The 20,806-nt window shown below is 43.9% G+C and overlaps 1 protein-coding gene across 1 annotated transcript in view; it reads right to left on the reverse strand.

Moving 5' to 3' along the window:
* LOC146075156 (prostaglandin reductase 1-like) overlaps positions 1 to 20,806 on the reverse strand; it is a 42,698-nt gene that overhangs the window by 20,600 nt on the left and 1,292 nt on the right. The window contains exons 2-5 of the mRNA XM_083184109.1: positions 10,511 to 10,626; positions 6,635 to 6,680; positions 5,728 to 5,784; positions 3,907 to 4,074 (exon numbers count right to left, since the gene is read on the reverse strand). Coding sequence (XP_083040235.1) covers positions 3,907 to 4,074; positions 5,728 to 5,784; positions 6,635 to 6,680; positions 10,511 to 10,626 — 387 coding nt within the window. The remainder of the gene's footprint in view (positions 1 to 3,906; positions 4,075 to 5,727; positions 5,785 to 6,634; positions 6,681 to 10,510; positions 10,627 to 20,806) is intronic.

Below are 20,806 nucleotides of genomic sequence, written 5' to 3' on the forward strand. Positions count from 1 at the left end.
TGTATATTAATTAGCTCCCAACAAAAAAAATTAAACTAGTGTGTATGTGGCAGGAAACATGGAATGTAAGCTCTGCAGGGGCAGGGACTGATGAGAATGTCTAAGTAACCAACTTTTAGCTAGTTGGAAAGTCTCAGCTCCTTCCTCAGTGGCACTAGCAGTGTATGACTGGCTGGCAGTGAGCTTTGAGCTGTGTGGTCCCAGACTGTCCTACTGCTACCCACTGTGGTTTAGGGAGCAGCTGGAGCATTCAGGTGCTTGGAGTCCAAACCTAGAACCTATCCACAAATGTTTTTTGTTAAAACATATGTAACACTTAGTTCACTTGCTTAGCTAATATTTTGTGCCTCCACCCAAGCTTTTGTTATAATGACCCTATGGGTAATTAAAATAGGTTATCTAGGGATAACCTCTAATTCTAATTTTAATTAGATTAATGGATAATATACAGATTAGTTATTCAATACAATTATAAAGTAAAAACGTCTTTATATTTCTTATGATAAATTGACACTTAGGCTATATTAGTATACATTAGTATAATAACAATTATCATATATTAAAGTGGAAATAAAAACAAATATATATACCTGTACAACAGACTACTTGCATGCAGTACAAAAAACGGTACTTGTGTATTATAGCGGCGCCCCCGATGTTCATCACGCAATGTTTTTATCGCATCGCATCGCATGCCATGCACCCGATGGCATGCGATGCGCTGTGATGCGACGCAATTTTTGCCCCCTATGCGATGAAACATTGTATAATCATCGATGCGCTCGCCACGCTTCAGGTTCACGTTTATAGTGGGGGGGGGATGGGGGTGGCGTGGGGGTGCATTTAACATTGTAAGCACCCATTAGGGTGCTTATACAATTTTTAATCGCATCGCATTGTATGGCATTGTATGCCATATACAATGTCATACAATTTTAAAATTGTATGACATTGTACAATATCGCGCAATATCGCATCGCATACCATCGCATGCCTTTTGGTATGCGATGCGATGGGCGCCGCTATAATACACAAGTACCCAAAAAAGTTTAGAAAACCAATTTGTTCGATTTGAATCTATATATACCCGGGTATAAATAAAAACTGCAAAAGATTATTATTACTAATATGTCAATCCCAGATGTGCGCAGTTGGGGCCCATATATGATCCAGTATAGCCACTTACTGGATAAAGTCTCTGTATTCTAGAAGAGCATTAAATCCCGCTATGTTCTCCTTTTACGTATTTTGACCTCCAGTTAATGAAGTGTATCTCGGATTCGTGTCCTTTGCAACAATGACATCCAAACTATACTTGTGCTGAATCACACCCTGAGAACTATACTGTACAACTCTTCTCTATGGTCCAATTATGAACAATTAAAGTTATTTTCTTTAATGTAAAGTAACTGTGTTAGCTGCATTGGAGTTTATCTGAGCACAGTCCTGCAGAAGTACAACAGGCTATGAAGGCAAATGATACAAAGTTGCAATGGCTAGCAAATCACTTGAATCTCTTGAAATGTAACATTTAGATGAAATCATGTATCAATGTCCTCAGCTCAGTTTTGTAAGTTCAGGCCAGACTGTCAATGTTACTTTTATTCCTGAAACTGTTCCTCTGGAGCTTATATTGAGACTAAACTCACTTCTTAAACATGCAACGTGTCCTCATCAGTTTACGTTTGCAACAGATATTAGAAGCTGTCTGCACTTAGGATGTTAATAATTATAGTCTCTGTATTCATAAAACGACAGGAATTATCATCACATCATATGACGTAGATAGCAGCTCTAACATAGCACCACACACAGGTTATACTGGCTGCCTGGTCATTGTACTACAGCTTGGCTGCTCCCCCAATCTCTGACTTGCTACGACTGGCTTGTGTATGCTGCAAGTAGTGTCTGGACACAAGGCTGCTGGATTCACTGATGCCACTCACCGCTGCGTGGACTATATGCTCATCAGCCCTTCTTCACTTTATGGCCACTACAGCATCCATGGAAGAAAGTCTAGCACAGAAGCTGCTGCTGCTGCCAATTATAGTTAAGGCCCTGTATGGCTTTACTCTATTACTGACTCCTGCCGATGCCGAAAAGACCACCCTCACGACAGGTATTGCTCCCTTGATGCTCTGCTCTGGCTGTTACTCACAGTGCCCATCTTTGCTCTAGTTACAGCACATCTCCTTTACCAGCAGTGCAGGTAGCTCCTAGGATGTCAGTACTGTCTGGGGTAATGGCGTTTTTTTTTCTAACTGTTTATATGAGAAGTTTTTATACTCTTCCCTAGGACTGTCATGTGACTGGCATCATGTGACTCCCTTGTCATGAAGCAAAAGGTGGCTCTGGAAGTTTCCACAAGTGTCCCTTCAGTCTCTTGCCAGCCATGTGTAAATACATGAAATACATTAAAATGTGTAAATACTGTATATGCAATTATCTAGGTATATACATCATACTGTACATTAATTATGTTCCATCAATAAAAAGGACATATGTATGTATATATATATATATATATATATATATATATATATATATATATATATATATATATATATATATACATACATACATACATACATACATACATACATACATAAACATACCTTCTCAAGAACTACAGATATTACTATATTTTCATAAATGTATGCCTATCTGTTAGCATCTCTTACAATTATATGCCTATTCAGAGCACTGAGTTTAGTTTATAAATAGGGCGCTACACATACTTATGTTGTTATTATTATTAATAAATGTAGTATATGTACTATATGTTAAACAAACATTCATAGCATTGTGTCTGGCTGCCGTGCTACAGGTGAGGTGACAGTGTGACGATATATTGTGTTATTCGTTATATTATGCAAGATATTAGGAACATTAGGGTACATTTTGTAAACTAATTGCATAAATACTATAGGGTCTATTCAATTACAGTAGGAAACTGACGTTTGTCAGAACATAAAGGTACTTATGTAATATCTGGGCTCCCGTTTTTTCTTATGAGACCGCATCCCCTCGCGGGGCTTGCTGCGCTCGCCACGCTTCGGGCACGGTGGCTCGCTGCGCTCGCCACACTATATAAAATCAGCTCCATGCATAGTTGGATAGTAGGGGTATGAAAAAATGGGGTGCATTTAACATGGGAGCCCAGATAATACATAAGTACCGAACATGTCAGTTTCCAACTTTTTTTAGTCTAATCCAATTCAATTTTAAAAAACATTTTTCTGACAGGTCGGAAGGCTCCAAGCTGGCGGAAAATATGTGGAGTGGCAGAATAGCATGTTTTTGTCGGAAATTCGACAGGTTTTGGCCCGTTTCCGAAAATCTTAATCCGACAGTTGGCATGGAGGACGGAACCAGGTGAGCAGCAGCAGCAGCAGCAGCAGCAGTGGTGCTACTGCTGCTGCTGCTGCTCACCCAGCACCGTCCTACCACTGCTGCTGCTGCTCACCTGGTCCCAGAATTCTCCTCTCTGACAGGCGTTTCTCGGCCAGGCTACTCTCTCCCGGCACAGCTCCACGGACGGCAGGCGGCCACACTTCTGACTGTGGCCCCCTCCAGCAGCTCCCTGTGATCACACACAACGGGGAGCTGCTGATAGCAGAAGCAGGATGGGACACTTGGAACAAACAAAACCGTCGGCTCAAATTCAACACTCAAATTTGACCGCTCATTGAATAGGGCTTGTCGGATCCATTCTGACAAATGCATGTTGGAATGACTCCACTCTATATAACTGAATATACCCCTATATCTTCTTTCTTAAGGAATTGAACACAATCACAATGCATAACAGCCATTATAACTTGCTAGGGGCTCCCAAAAGTTTATTATCCAGGGCCCCCATAGATCTTAATAAGGCCCTCTTATAAGGAACACATTTACACTTACCCAGGCATACCGATTGCTCCGAGTGCCAGAGACTTGGGGACATTGGCAGGCCACTTTGGAAGTAATGGAGTCAAATCTTTGCCTTGAGAGATGGAATAAGTTGTCCAGCCAGCATTTGAAACAACATAGCTATGTGCTGGGAATGCAGAATTACTACTTTCCAAAACTCTATGGAATAAAAATGATTAATAATAATAATATTTAATATCTGAGGAACAAAGAACAATGAGTTTCTACAGAAAGGAGGATGTTGAAAAAAAAGAGTCTATAGGGAATCTTGTTTAAACAATAACTTTTAAAAATAATAGGAATTATGTATGCACAGTTTGATGTAAACGTTATCCTAACATACAATATATTATGGGGATTATTTACGAAGATCATGAAATACGACTGATGCTAAGTACGAATTCATACGACTGGCATTGGTTGTATTTTCGGGAAAAGTAACATTAAAATAGTCTTTACTGCAGTTTTCATTAAGTAATTTTGCAGAATGGGCATGTGAAAATGATGGTTATCATCACATTTTCAATTAATATGTTAATACATATAAATACATAGTGCATAAAAATAATAAACATTAACATTATAATACTACAATGGGCATCATTTAGATTTGAGATAATATATAGTTAAAGGTTGCAAATGTGCAGCTGGACAAACCATACTGCAATACAAGGGCTGCAAATTGTATATGTAATTATATTTTGCATTCAAGGAAATCTCATAGGGTTTACATTTACCACATACATATTATAACTTTAAATCCCCCAACCACCAAAATGCAACAGGTACACATTTACACATACAGTACTTCCTGGACGTAACCATATCCAAATGAGGCCAATATGTTAGAGGACTAAGGCCAATATGTTAGAGGGGCGGGATTCTCTAAAGCAGAAATGCAGTAAAAACCCTGTTATCAGGGTTTTTACCGCATTTTTTTATTATCTAACCCACTTCCACAGTGTCAGCGCTGTGGAGGGAATCGCCAGCAAAAGTTGGCAATTCCCTGCAGAAGCCTATGGGCTTCTTACTGCAGCGATGTGTGAGGGATCTGTCACGGATCCCTCCCAGCATGCCCTCCGGCCGGCGCTGTGCTCTGCACATGCGCAGATGGACTCCTGGGTCACAGACACAGAAGTCCAGCGCCGTGGCCGCATCGCAAGGGACAGCTCTTATCGCAAGGGCTGTCCCTTGCGTTAATGATCGCATATGTTAGAGCATATGCGATCATTAGCAATGCGAAGCCTGGCAGAGGGGGCGGTAGTTCTTAGAGCATCCCGCCTTAGGTGAAATAAGAATTACATACAGTATAACACCACATTAACAGGAACAAATTAGGAACCCAAGCATGGGCTGGCTGGCAAAGTGTAGCCTGGGTGGGGCATGTACAAAGCACTGGCCCGTGCACAGGCAGACAGACACTCCCTCAACTGACTCACATGCCGGCATCTTCGTGCACTATTCCTGGCTTTGCCTCTGGCAAAAGCATGGCCCATGTTGCAGCTCTCAAAAAGCCCAGCAGCCGGCCCAAAGTGCTGAAAATGGGAGTGGCCTGAGAGGCATCTGTCACTCTGCCCCCCTGGCCCAGCCCGCCTCTGAACCCAAGAGTAGTATGTATATAATACAAATCAGTCAACAGTACATTATGGTGTTTTAGACAGTGATTCCCATTAAGACACTCAAGTATATGCTTGGACTTCGAAAGATGCATATTATTATCACATTCCATCAATCAGATGATTGGCTCACATTAATTGGCTAATTAATTCCCTAATAAATATTTCTCCATTATCCAGAATGTTTAAATGTTACCTTGCAACTTGGGTGCCTATCATGACATCTCCCTCCTTCATTCTCATACTATAGGCCCTACACAAACAAAACAAAATGTTGATAATGTTCAATTAGAGAAAGTAATAGGACAATTTGGTAATACAGACATCTCTGTGTCATTTCAACATCTCTTATACATAATGAGTTTATCAAATGATACAGTATACTGTAGATGTTTTTTGTTTCAGTTGGAGGCTTCTCCAATACAACACTTACTGTAAGCCTTGAATTGGTATACAGATAATCAACATAAAGTAACCTATGTATACAGGAGTACACATAATAATAAGTGCATTTTGTTCACTGTATATACTGTACAAAGCTGATACATTTCCATTTTGCACAAAGATAAATGCACTGTATGTCTGCATATTTCCCATTTACTGTAGCAGGACCAGACTTTCCCACAGGGTTACAGGTGACCGTCCTCTAACGACCAGGAACCAGGCTGTGCACTTTGCATGTTACTTTATACAGTGAACAGCAATATGGTGTATATTCTACAGAACATTCCTGTAAATATGGTACATTATCATGAATGGACTAGCAGTATTTAGATATTTATCAAGATGCCAAGCCCACACACTTTCTAATGGTTAATCAAGAAACATCTGTGATGGCTAGTCACACCCTCCCTAGAGACTGGCCACACCCCTACTTCTGCATCCCCCCCCCCCCCACAGGGCCCACCATGCTCAGTACAAAACTGACAGTTAGTAATTGACCTTTGCTATTTCCACTCTACTTTACTGAAATATAAGGTGTAAATAACACTGAACAGGTGCTCTCAGAATAAGCATTATACACTAGTAGCATGCAGATTCATTATCTTGCCTATGACTCAAGGGCAGGAGTACCCCAAATACATACAGATATAAATATGTACCTCATGTATGGGTCCACACTGAAATATTCTGCTTCCAGCAGCACCTCTGTAGAATGCAAAATATGAAAATGAATGTGACACACAATTTTCCAAAATAGTTAAATCTATTAAATATTAGTTATATATATATTTGTGTACACAAAATATCTGTTAAAATAAAAAACATTGCTAATCTATCAAAGATGAAGTAAATGTGTTTGCCTGTCATCTGTAGTGTCAGTTACTGTATGTGGTTCTGGACAGGGCTGTGCTTCTGATTTTCCACATTTTGTTATTGCCAACAGGAGCGTAACTAGAACTTAGTGGGCCCCATAGCAAAATCTTGATTGCCCCCCACCCCCAAATTGGCACCTAGTCGTGCAAAAAAATATATACACGCATTGGGACCCATGAATAAAATGTATAGGGGAGAGGGTTAGAGCAATTACAGAGCCCTGTCAGGATTCTCCATATTGGGATGCCACCCACTGCCGGGTTATTGTATTTATCAGAGATGAGATGGCAAAACCAGGGCAGGTGGAGTAGAGAAGGGGAGAGGAGTGACAGAAACAGTACATAGAGAGAGGAGAGGATAAGGATGGGAGAGAGAAGCGACAGGGACATGGCAGCACCAGGACAAAGGGTAGGGACAGGAGTGAAAGCACGGGGATAGAGATGATAAGGACAGGAGAGAGGAGTGACAGCACCAGGACAGAGAGGAGAGGGAAATGTCAGCTAGAACAGTACAGAGGGGACATGACAGATTAGTGGGGTCAGGAAGGAGGGCAGGAGTAACAGTACAGTGGGGGCATGGACAAGACAGTGGGGAGAGATGTGGCCCACTGGCTGACAGAGAAACAATTTTGGTACTTGTGTATTATCACGGTGACCGGCTACGCTATATTTTCAGCGTAGGCTAAGCTACTTTTTCAGCATAGCCCAACGGCTGCCTAGCGTAGTCAGCGTAGTGAGTAAGTATTGCGGCAGGGTACGGCAACCCTGCCGACAGGGTTAGGGGTTCGGTTATGCGTCTCCTGCACAAAGGGAGGGTGCAGCCATAAGTGCGTCTCATGCACAATAAAGGAGGCATTTGCCAGTGCTCCATGTTACATACTGGCAAATGCCTCCATTTGAAACCCCCATTATACAGTGAGCCCCGCGAGGGGACGCGTTAAGGGTCCTCCCAACCTTTTCATACCCCCACTATCCATGTCGGCGAGGAGTCGATTTTATAAAGTGTGGCGAGCGCAGCGAGCCACCAAGCCTCGCGAGGGGACGCGGATTACTTTACATGTATTCCGGGGCGCTCGCCAAGATTCGGCTTTGGGCTCGCTGCGCTCGCCACACTTGGATAGTGGGGGTATGAAAAGGTCGGGAGGACGCGTAAAGCGTCCCTTCACGGGGCTCACTACGCTCGCCACGCTTCGGGCTGGCGTGGATAGTGGGGGTGTTTCAGGAACACATTCGCACCTGTCATGTCAGGCAGGTTAAAATGGACAATGGTTGATACTAACAGGGATGCCTGACTGACTACACTAACCACGTAAGCTACGGCTAGCCACGAACGGGCAGTAATACTATGCTGATACTGACAGGGGTGCTGATTACGCTGGCTAGACTGCCTATGCTGGGTGCGGGAACACTACGCTGTTTCTGACAGGGATGCTACACTAACTACTTAACAGGCGCCGTAATAATACACAAGTACCACATTTTTACTGCCAGCTCTGTCTTTAAGCAACTACGGTGCCTGTTCAGTGGCCGGGACTGGGGTCAGCAGGTCCTTGTAGTGCAGGTTAGTGCTGGAGGTGCATGCACCTTCCCCGGAGTACCAGTCCTTTGCTAAATCATTGGAGCCGGATAAGCTGGTGAGTGCTGCGCAGTGAGAGGGTACTGAGAGCTGGGGAGAGGAGCGCGGGGAGCGGGGTAATGAGAGCTAGGGAGAGGTGCGTGGGGAGTGGGTACTGAGAGCTGGGGAGAGGTGCATGGGGAGGGGGAACTGAGAGCTGGGGAGAGGTGCGCGGGGAGCGGGTACTGCTGCTCTCGTGAGATGATGACATCAGGCCCGACGTCAGGGGGGGGTCAAAGGGGACAGCTGACCCAGGCCCCAACCATCGTCATGTCAGTGTGTGTAAGCGCGCGGCGGTTGGGAGCTACGTGTTTAAACAGGCATCCCCAGGAAGCTTCCCCTCCCGAGTCTGCAGCGCAAATATTCTTGTTGGGGTAGGGGGTGTTATGTGTCAGCCGCCCACAGAAATCGAGTGCCGAGCGGCTGACTGCAGGGGGTGTGGGGCCCCCAGAAATATCAATTTATGGGGCCCCAAGATTTCTGTTGCCGGACCTGGATGACATCACCATCATCTCACGAGTGTCGCAGTGTTTCTCAGTCTGCTAGGCTCTGGCCAGACACAGCGAATATGGTGTCCCAGCGATACCCACCACAATCTCATAAACTTATTTCACTACTGGGATAACTATGGAAGTACGGTGCAGTGGGGGTGCTTACTGGACTTTGGGGCCCCCCAATGTGGCCGGGCCCCATAGCAACTGCACGCCCTGCACCCTCCATAGTTACGTCACTGATTGCCAACCATCAGCACTGGCTTTTCCTATCACTTTGACCTTAAACAATTTGGGAACCACTGGTTTATTGATTAAAAGTTTTGATGTACAGACAGTGGAGTAACTATAAATTTTGCCGCCCCCCCTGCCAAAAATGTTTTTAAAAAAAATGATATATATGAATATATGAATTATATATGTGATTGAGGGTGGCACTTCAGGACTTGAGTGCTGGTGAAAAAACTTTATTCACCATCTACATTACTCCATCTCCTTTAGAAAGGCACACAGGCAAGTTGTCTATGTGGCTGCAGCCAATAGACTATACACAGCAGCCTATAGACTCTGCCATGTGACCCGCCATGTGATGATGACGGTGGCCGCCGGGCATGTCATGCGATACCTGTCTCTTCCTGTTGCTGCAGAAGCAGCAGCTCATCATCCTCTGTATTTGCAGAGCACCTGCCGCAGACCCCGTCAGCGTTAGCTACTCCAAACCACTGCTGGGTCTGCAGCACCATAGTTACGCCACTGCCTCCACCTTTCCATCCCGTCACCCCTGCACCTCTCAACTCCCCTTTCTTCCACTTACACCTCTCACTCCCTCCTTCCCTGCACCTCTCCATCCCTGTCACCCCTGCACCTCCCTGTTCACCTGTCTCTGCTGCACTTCTATGCCCCTGTCACCCATGCATCTACCTGTCTATCTGTCTCTGCGGCACTTCTCCATCCATGTCACCTCTCACTCCCTATGTCCATGACATAATGTGAACTAGGGCATTACTATGGGGCATAACAAAGGCACTACTATGTATCAGGCAATGTATTTATTTATTAACAGTTTCTTATACAGCGCACACATATTTCGCAGCGCTTTACAGAGAATATTTGAACATTCACATCAGTCCCTGCCCCAGTGGAGCTTACAATCTATATTCCCTACCACACGTACACGCAAACACAGGGTTCATTTTAGTTGGAAGCCAATTCACCTACCAGTATATTTTTGGAATGTGGAAGGAAACCGGAGTACCCGGAGGAAACCCACACAAGTACGGAGAGAATATACAAACTCCACACAGTTAGAGCCATGGTGGGAATTGAACCCATGACCTCAGTGCTGTGAGGCAGTAATGCTAACTATTACACCATCCGTGCTGCCCAATAAAATCTCTTTTTAAGAAAATAAACTAGAACACTAATATGGTTCATAACATACAGTTTTCTGTATGTTATGAACCATAGTTATAATTTAGGGTAATCTTAAGGATTATCCAGAAAATTATCCATATCATAATGCATGTACAGTGTATACTAATTACTTTATAGCCTTACCTCCATGTTTTATTTTTGGCAATTCAACCTCCTTTAGTTTGAAGTTTGATAATTTCGGTGCCCCCTCAAAGTACTTCGCCAGGGTCCATGAACGAGACAGCACCATTCTGTGGAGGCTAAAATGAACTATAATGTCAAATAATAGCCTACACCCTGTAATGTCTTTTAATACTGTAACAGGAAAGAGGTGGATCAATTTAGAATGATCTGCCCTGCTCTATTGGCCAACATAACAAAGCTACATTCACACCACTGAGATTTCTTGCCAAAAACTTATCCTATTTACATTTTCACTGAGCTGGTAGAACTCCTTTTGTTGTTATCTGGGCAAATATTTGTATTGGAACCCTTTACAGAAGGTCTAATTTGATGATATGGGTAACATAAAAACACCATTTGAAAATTTAAGAATGACTTTGCAAAATATATTAAATTGACTTATTATATTTTGTCTATGAATGGGAAAGGCTGGGGCGGCAGGAATAGGCATGTCTATTGATGTAACAGTAATAACTAAATCTCTAAATATTAACTATTGGCTACCTATAGCATGTAAAAAAATGTTGCCTCCCTTCCAGAAATGTAATTCTATTTCTGCCTATTTGTCTCATTTAAATGTATCAAATGAATCCAAATGAATATAAGGCAAAGAAAACACAAAATACAGTTTTAAATGTTACATTTATTAAAGGAAAAATGTCATAATTTCTATTTCTTTAAGTCTGCACAGTTTTCTTGTGTTTTTTTTTAAACCAGAGGCGTAACTCTGGGAGGCAATGGAGTCATCTGCCGCAGGGCACCTGCTCCCATGGGGGCTCCTCTCTCCCCTGCGAGTTTAAATCAGTTAATTAAAAGCCATCAATATCGCTTCTGTGGCAGACTTCCTACCCCAACATCATTTTTGCAAGTGTCACACCCTGTATTAGAATCCATGACCTGTTTTGCTGGAGACAGACACCTTACTGATTGAGCTATTTGGGGAGCACCAATATTTATCTTGAGCCACTGGGACAAACATTTATATCAACTATGTGAAATTAATTGCCCCCCCCCCCCCCCCCCCAGACCTACTTACCACTTTTATCAGCAACAACTGCAATCAAACACTTTTAATAATAGAGTCTCATAATATTAGATTAGGAGCCTTTGAGCAGGGACTGGTGGTGGTAACACAATCAGAAGGGACAGTTAGCCTATACTGCCTTACCATAAAAGGGGACCACCAAATCCTATATAAAACACAATGCAAACAAAATATATAATAAGTAATGGCACCCAGCTGAATGCTCAGATATATGAAGCCCAATAGTCCATCGTATGGAATGGAATCCCAGTGCAATCAGCGGTATAGCTGAGTGCCATTGCAGACTTCCTCTCTATGGGCCAGATGCACTAAGCTTCAAAAGTGATAAAATGGAGAGTGATAAACAACCAGCCTGACAATGTCAGCTCCTGCCTGACATTTTTCAAACACAGTCTGTGACATGGCAGGTAGGAGCTGATTGGCTGGCTGTTTATCACTCTCCATTTTATCACTTTTGAAGCTTAGTGAATCTGGCTCTATATATGAATACAATAGAAGAAAACAAATAAAAAATACTTATAGTGCAATTAGTATGTTCTTACACATCCATAATCCCTCATGTCCAGATAACCGCTCCTGTACAGTATATAGCAGATTCCGTACTCCACTCACAGTGATCGTAAGAGTTCTGTGCACATAAAGGTATCTTAAATACAGCACTATCTCAGCACGTGAAAGAAAGAATGGATAAATCACCATAACCAATGCTCTACCTGCCTCCCAGTGTACAGCAAGACAGTGATTGGTTGTCAGCATGCTGACTGGAGGTTGACTGGAGCTATCCACCAATCAGAGTGGTGATAGCTATTCACTGTATGGAAGCATGAAAGAGACAATGAACTACCCCAGAAGGGGCATGTTATGAATTTTTTATCATTTCCTGTGGATGGGCGATTAGGGGCCACAGTGCATTGCTTTGCTTAGGACCTACAATTATGTTAAGATAGCCCTGGTCAGTCTTCAATTCGTGGTAGAGGAATTCTTTATCCCACTCGTCTTTCCAGAATTGCTTTAACTTTGCCATATTGGAGGCTCTTTAAGCATACACTATTTGTTTTGGGTCCCGTTACGGTATTGCAAATTGAATCATGGGGCCAATCCAGATCCCTTTGTTCGGGTTCGACGATGGGGGTCTTCGCATGCGCGAATATGCGCATGTGCAAACCCGCTGTGCAAAGCTTTTTCAAGCTGCAGCTTCTCAATGAATTTATCCCCAAAATATAAGACGTCACTCATATTAAGTGCCAAGAAGTGTTTTGCACTTATTTTTTGCGACAGTTTCAAATTTCAAGGCCACATCTGCCGAAAACTGACAGCATTATAAAGTGACCACTTAGCTAGTCTAGCCCATTGTACATGAGAGACCATTCTCATATTTAAATACTGTTTGTCATCACTGACATCCTTTTAACATAAGTGAGTATGGCCTTTATGTTATGAATGGATAGATGACCAAAGATTGGCTAAAGACAAAAAGCACAATTTGCACAAACACTTCTGTTTATTTCTCCTTTACTTAAATAAGTATATGATCCTCAATTTTATTACAGTGGGTGATCCTTATGTATTACATTTAGTAGTTCAGCTGGTACCCGTATTGTAAAATTTTCAATTATATATATTCCAAAGTGTACTCCACTATTTTGAGATAGTTTAACATAATGAGCAGTATTCAATGCTCCGGCAAGCACAGCACAGCCTTTTCCATTTTTCGTTAGCTGTGCACTCTCCATTTATTCTACAGCTCGCCATGCCTCCTGCTCACCCTATTCAAAGTGTCAGCTGCTCGCCACCCCTGACGGCGAGCATTGACCAATGCGGCGTACGAGGATTTATTCACTCCATTTGTAGGCAGTGTTCATATTATATGAACACTGCCTACAATATTGCAGATATATTCAGAAAAATGCAAATTAGCCTTAAAAAACTATTTCAAAGCAGCTAAGTCTGTGTGAAAAGCTGTGTATCTCCAAACGAAGGAGTGAGGAAGAAGTGAATCATGGGTAGAATGGGATGCGGTCATTCGTCAGAATGCATTTAGGTCTACAGTCATTAGGTCGACCCCACTAGGTCGACTGGCAGGAAGGTCGACCTGACTTAAGGTCGACATGGGCCAAGGTCGACATGACTTAAGGTCGAATTTGCATAAAGGTCGACATGAGAAAGGTCGACTGGTCATAAGGTCGACATGGGTTTTTCACTGTTTTTTGAGCCGACATGTGCCGACAGGCGGTATTTCATGCCCTACCATCCACTAGGGCGTGGTGGGAGAATAAAATAGTGTGCCGAGCGCAGCGAGGCACCGTGCCCGAAGCATTGCGAGCGAAGCGAGCGATGCGAGGGTCCGATTCTCATTGCCAACTGTGTCCATGTCGACTGTGTCGACATTCGGATCAAAAAACAGTGAAAAACCCATGTCGACCTTATGACCAGTCGACCTTCCTCATGTCGACCTTTATGCAAATTCGACCTTAAGTCATGTCGACCTTGGCCCATGTCGACCTTAAGTCAGGTCGACCTTCCTGCCAGTCGACCTAGTGGGGTCGACCTAATGACTGTAGACCTAAAATCATTCTGACGAATGATCCCAACCCGGTAGAATATACAGTGAGAAAAAAATGCATCATGGTGGGAAAAGAAATTACCACAAAAATATATACAGGTTGAGTATCCCGTATCCGAATATCCGTTATCCAAATTATTCCAAAAACCATACATTCCAGAAAGTGAAAAAAATTTTTTTTTTTGCTAAAAAAACTCACTAGGGACATTTGTAACAGCACTACTGAGGACAGGATATGTAACTGGCACTATATATGTACAAGAAAATGATTGCTTGGCATTCAAATTCAATATCTGAGATAGTACACAAATTTTGTTTCATGTTTTGAAACCTTGTTTTTTGAACAAATAAAATATATTTGTGTGCATTTCATATGTTTGATGTGTTTATACAGCATAAATGCAAGATACTTCAAAATACATCATTGAAATATTAAAATATTCCGAAATACGGTATAATCCGTTATCCAAAATTCTCCTGGTCCCGAGCATTTTGGATACGGGATACTCAACCTGTATATATATTAATGTGGCACTTCTAAACAGAAAAAAAATACAAAATTCTTCAAATAATAAAAAAATACAGTTGCATACATTAAAAAGAAAAGAAAATACATTTTTTTTTTAATAAGTACGTACAGTAACCTTAAAAAAATGCCAAGAGCAAAATGGAGAAGCAAGCCAAAAAATCCAGTGAGCAGCGTTGTCCATTTTGCATTGAATACACAAACAGTGAGGTACACAAATCTCCCATAAGAAAGCAACGGCGATGACCAAGCGACGAACAGGGCAAAGTAATTTTTTGGTTGTTAAAGTCGAAGTGCTTACACGCCATTTTAGAATAGTATGGCCGCCATTTTGGTTCACAGAGTTGCGCAAATAAAGTATAATACCCAAGTTCTGTGTAGCGAAGCAAACCTTAAGCGCCTCCATACTAATACACAGAAATTCATATCCCACTCTGACACAAAATAAAATAAAGTTAATTAGAGGTTTAGTGTACAACACATAGTTTAAACCACATTACGCAACTGTTTATGTACATGTTTAGTATCATTATGTTCCGTGTCCCATGCGCAGCACTCCGGTCGTAGCAAAACGTTCACAAGTCCAAAGGTTTGATTATTACGGACAAAATCCATAAACCATGTACTTTTTCCATATGAACTGAGGAATACGAAGGATCCAGTCGTAAACCGGTTCTTGTGGTGATTTACGACCCCTATGACGATGCCAACAGACAAAGGACACCAAAGTACACTCCCCCTGCACCAATCCACTTTAAGTGCATTCCCTTTGCTCCAATCCACGAGGACCTAACGTTTGAACTTTTGACCAATGGAAATCTCCTTTGACCCCCCTTTGTTTGGACACTATAAAGGTAGCAACCCCTGAGCTGGCTCGGTCACTTCGTCACTGCTTCTTTCCCTCCATCCTGACCGGGCTAAGTTCTATTTGAACCTAGCGAGCTCGACCGGACTGCGCTGCGCATTTTAGATGAGACGGTAAACGGTTGCATTCCTTTTTGTTTACTTATATTATTATGGCTGATTGTGTTCTGTATCTGTTTCTTTCCCCCTAGTAGTGTAAAGCATATTTAGTATTGTTAAACTAACTGCATCACGTGTAATATTGTGTTTCTTCTTTCTGTACCCCCCTGCAGTCCGCTAGGGACTAAATACATTATTTGGAGACACTATCTCCTTACTTTGAGTTATATCCTTGCCTTGACTATTATTCGCATTTAGCGACAAAGGTGTAATACGGACATTGTCCTTAAAGGTGTACACAGTTTGGGTACTAAGTACTGCGAACCGATACTAAATTATAAGTATCCGTCTAGTGTGTATAATACACGACAAAGGTTCGCTACGGTGCGCTACGTTTTGTCCGCACGTAGCTAGGAGTAAGTAATTGCTAGTATCTAGGTATTTAAACCCCATAGCTTGGTTGGAAAAATTAGATGACAGAATGGGATAATCAAAATAAATGCTGCTTTATTTATGTCAAGGTTATCAATGCTAGTAGGAATGTTAAGCCGGTCCTTTATCACTGGATCTCTTTCTCAACAGAAGGGTCAACGCAGTATTACTCTGTGGAGGTCTGAGTTGATCTTTTAGGGATCCAATTAAACATACAGTATATTCCTCACCTGGAGCCACACTATTGGGTTTAAATACCTAGACCAGTGGTCGCCAACCCATCGCTCGCGAGCTACCGGTAGCTCGCCTGAGCAAAACGGGTGGCTCGACCACTGCTGCCTGCCCGGTCCGCCCGCCAGCTGTTGCCGCTGGCTTGCGGCGCTATAGCCGCCACCTTGCGCCGCTATAGCCACCACCTTGCGCCGCTATAGCCGCCGCGTTGCCCCGCTACAGCCGCTGTCACCTTCCCCCGCTGTAGTCCTTGTTACGGGGACCAAAGGAGACAGCAGGCGCTAGAAGTCATATTTGACCTCTAGCATCTGACAGGGAGCACCGCGCTAAGCGCTCCCGGCACTTCCGGGTAATGCTGCAGCGCTGTGTTCCCTGTCAGATGCAAAGTCAAATATGACTTCTAGCATGGTGTGGGGGAAGAACGGACGGACTCCATAAGCCAGCAGGGGGATGAAGGAGCTGAGCTCCGAACGCGGCAGCAGCCAGCAGCAATGACTTATTTATTATGGAGGAATTTATTATAGTGAAACTGCCCACTATGCCCATTTGAAGACGGGCATAGTGGAGGGGGCAAGCAGTGACCCCCTTGTCAATGAGCATTAACCCCTGGCAACAAAAATGAATCCCTGACAGCAAGCAGGTAATTTACATTTTTTTATTAGAAGCCTTACTGTGGGACATTGTGTGCAATATGTGTAATGGGCATCATTTGTGTGGCACATGTTTAATGAGCATCAAGGTGTGGGGCATATGTATAAAGAAGCTTCATGTTGTGGGTCATAGGCATAATCGGCATCACGGTGTGCGGCATATGTATAATGGAGTATCACGGTGTGGCATATGTATAATGGTGCATCACGGTGTGTGGCATATGTATAATGGAGTATCACGGTGTGGCATATGTATAATGGTGCATCACGGGGTGGGGCATTTGTATAATGGGCATCGTGTGTGTGTGTGGCATATGCATAATGGAGCATCACGGTGTGGGGCATTTGTATAATGGAGCATCACGGTGCGGGGCATATTTATAATGGGTATCACGGACTGCACTATTGTGGTCATGTGTATCTGGCACTGCACTATTGAGGGCATATGTGTATCACACCCCCATTTTCCATGGCCGCACCCCATGTGGCTACTGCTCTTAGAGAGCTGACTATGCCCCCATAGCGGAAAAAATGGGGGATGTAGCCTCGCAGGAGTTCCACGGTAGTAGCTGAACCTTCTAATTTTTGGCGCGTGCCTTCGGCATGCGCAGATGACTCTTCTCCTCTGCCTCCAGTGTTGGGAGGTATGTTTTGGGGCATTGCAGTGTGTGGCATAATGTGTCATGGGCATTACAGTTTGTGGCATTATGTGTAAAGGGCATTTTTTGGGATATTATGCAGATTTTTAAATTTTTTTAACTTTAGTAGCTCTTCGGGCGGTTTATTTTGTCGCGAGTAGATTCCGACCCAAAAAAGGTTGGAGACCACTGACCTAGACACTAACCATCTACACACATCTACCCCCTGAAAAACAGTGTTCTATTCACATCAATCTTTGCAATTGCAAAATGCTATTAAGACAACAGAGACAATTACATTTCTCTATTGTTATGAACAAAAAAAAATTAAGAGAGCGCACTGAGTTGATCCAACATATGTTTAATAGGGATGCAGTTAGTATCCCGGCGGTTGAAATCCTGACGCTGGAATCCCGACCGCCGAAATCTCTGCACTTTGTCCCTCTATGGGTGTCCACGACACCCACAGAGGGAAAATAAATTAGTGTGCCGAGCGTAGGGAGAATAAATTAGTGTGCTGAGCGTAGCGAGGCACCGGGCACGCTGCGTGGGAAGTGCAGTGAGCCTGCAACGGGGGGAGATCCACGTCCCCCCCTTGTCGGGATTTCAGCGGTCGGGATTCCGACGTCAGGATTTTGACCCCCGGGATTTCATACCAATCCTGTTTAATACATTTAAAAATTATACATCTATAACCATACACATAAAAATCGAATGAATAATTATAAAAACATTTAGTGTGTCCAGCATCAAGCACAATTAACCCTATATAATTCATCAATTTTGAAATGGCTCTTACACATGTTATCTAGTGTCACAGTGTCCTTAGTGGTGGGGAGCCTCTCATTTAAATTTATATCCAAATTCTCCAGGGGTTTATATCGGAGCCCAAAGAAAAAGGGGGCCAACTCCTTGCAGCTGAATTGATAGGGAGATGCTCCTATGTTTTTTGGATTCCCAAATAGAATGGACAGTCTCCTATGGTTATATTGGTGGCTTCCGCTGTAAGGGTGTGATGACATCAGCGAGGCTACAGTACAATGCGGGCATAGTAGATATTTGGGTCCACTTCAACGGCCGTGGCTCTGTTGGAATTAGAGCCTACGCCGGGAGCAGGTCCTCTCCAATTACGGTGATGAACGTCACACTCACCCGGCCAGATGTAAGCACCGTAGAGATCGCCGCAGGTCACCTTTGAAGTGCGGCCAGTAACAGTGAGGTTCCGTGGAACAAATAGGGGGGTTATCCAAAGATATAGGAACAGCTTTTCGGGGGATGGTGGAATCGTTTATCAAGCATCACCACTTAACCCCTTATATTTTTTGGCTCTGTTGTTATGGATGGTTCAGGGCACAGTAGTGCCCCAGACGGGGGTGCCCCGGCGCCCACCATCGCGCCGCTACAGGGGGGGTGTGGGTGGATGATGCGGCCGTTCCACGGGGGGGGGGGGATGCGGCGGCAGCCGCCATGATTGCTGGGGGGGGGGAGCCACTCACCTGCTGGGTGCCGGGGCGTTGGACAGGCGGGCGATCGGGCGTGAAGTGATTCCACGGGGGCGAGGCGGTGGCAGCCGCCGAGGTTGCTGGGGGTGGGGGGTAGTCGCTTAGCTACTCACCTGCATCCTGGGGGGTTCCTGGATGGAGGTTGCTGAAGGGGATTGACAGAAAGCCACTCACCTCCATTAAGGGGGGTTCCCTGCTCCCAACTACCACCCTCCAGTGGCCGGCGATCTAGGCAAATGCCTAAAGCTGCCTATTGGTGGCGCCGGCCCTGGGATGATTTCACGGGCCAGATAACAAATATCACCAGTCAGAATCCCAACAGTCAAAATACTGACAGTGGGATCCTGATGGTCAGAAGGATTGTTGTTAGTATTTCACCATATCCCTAATCATAACCCAGCCCTCCCACAGCATAATGCTGACCTCCCCCCACAGCCTAACCCTGCCCCTTGTACCTAGCCATAACTCCAAGCTCAGTAATTTCTTGTAGGATCATGTATCGGATCCTGAACGTTGGGAATCCCTTTTCTGACTTTCGGGATCCCGACTGCGGAGATCCTGACTGCATCCCACTTCCAGTCCTCCTACCTACACTGTGAGCCTTGCATCTCACAGCACCCACTTACGCAGAGCCGGCCCTAGCCTAAATGACACCCTAGGCAAGATTTTGGCTGGTGCCCCTAGCACCGCCACTAGTTCCGCCTCTGACCCTGCTCCCCTTTCCCAGCACCATCAACCCTCATCATAGCAGTCATCATTTTGGTACCACTTTACCTTATATACATTACTCCTCACATTATTCACATTATATGCTTAGAAAAAAATCCTGAGAAAATATTGTATTTTAAGCACCTCCATGGCCACACTGCAACCCAGCACAAAGCAGTGTGTGCTGGGCAGAGGAGAAGAGCTGCTGCAGCTGCTGCTGCTGTCACTTAAGGGGAGGGGGCCCGGGCCCCCACTGGGCCCTTCCATCAGACTTTGGCCTGGGTAATTTGTACCCCCTACCCCTTTCTCTCGGCACCCCTGATAATACCACACAGTAATGCCCCTTACACATGACACACATTATCCATTGTCCTTATAAATATAATGCCCCTTACACATTATGCCAACCTTTATTAATGCCCTTCATACACATAATGAGACACATAATGCCCCTTACACATATGTTGCACATTATTAATGCCCTTATACACATGACACACATAATGCCCATTACACATATGTTGCACATTATTAATGCCCTTCATACACATAATGACACACATAATGCCTGTTACACATATGGTGCACATTATTAATGCATTTATGCATGACACACATTTTGCCCTTACACATATGCCGAACACAACCAACCCACCCGCAGACAGCACTCGCACAGCCGCTAACACTGTGACCTCTGCTTGGATACAGATGTTTCCTCATATATCTTGCCTCAATAAGCCATGCAGCTCCTGGCCAGTTCTGCTAATGTTGGGTGCCTTTTTTGCTGAAAATTCGTTTTATTTGCATTGTTAGGACCAGCACACACAAGGAGCTTCCAATGATTAAAATGATATGCGGCATGCCTATATTCTGTGTGCAACTGTGGCTGTACCTGCATACAGAATGCTATGTTACAATGATTTTCATGAATACACTATTTCATATGCAGATACAGCCTCACTCACACACAGAATATAGGCATGCTGCATATCATTTTAA

Source organism: Crinia signifera, chromosome 1 (genome assembly GCF_055691185.1).
Source record: "Crinia signifera chromosome 1, ASM5569118v1, whole genome shotgun sequence".
In the NCBI taxonomy this organism is placed as follows: Eukaryota; Metazoa; Chordata; class Amphibia; order Anura; family Myobatrachidae; genus Crinia; species Crinia signifera.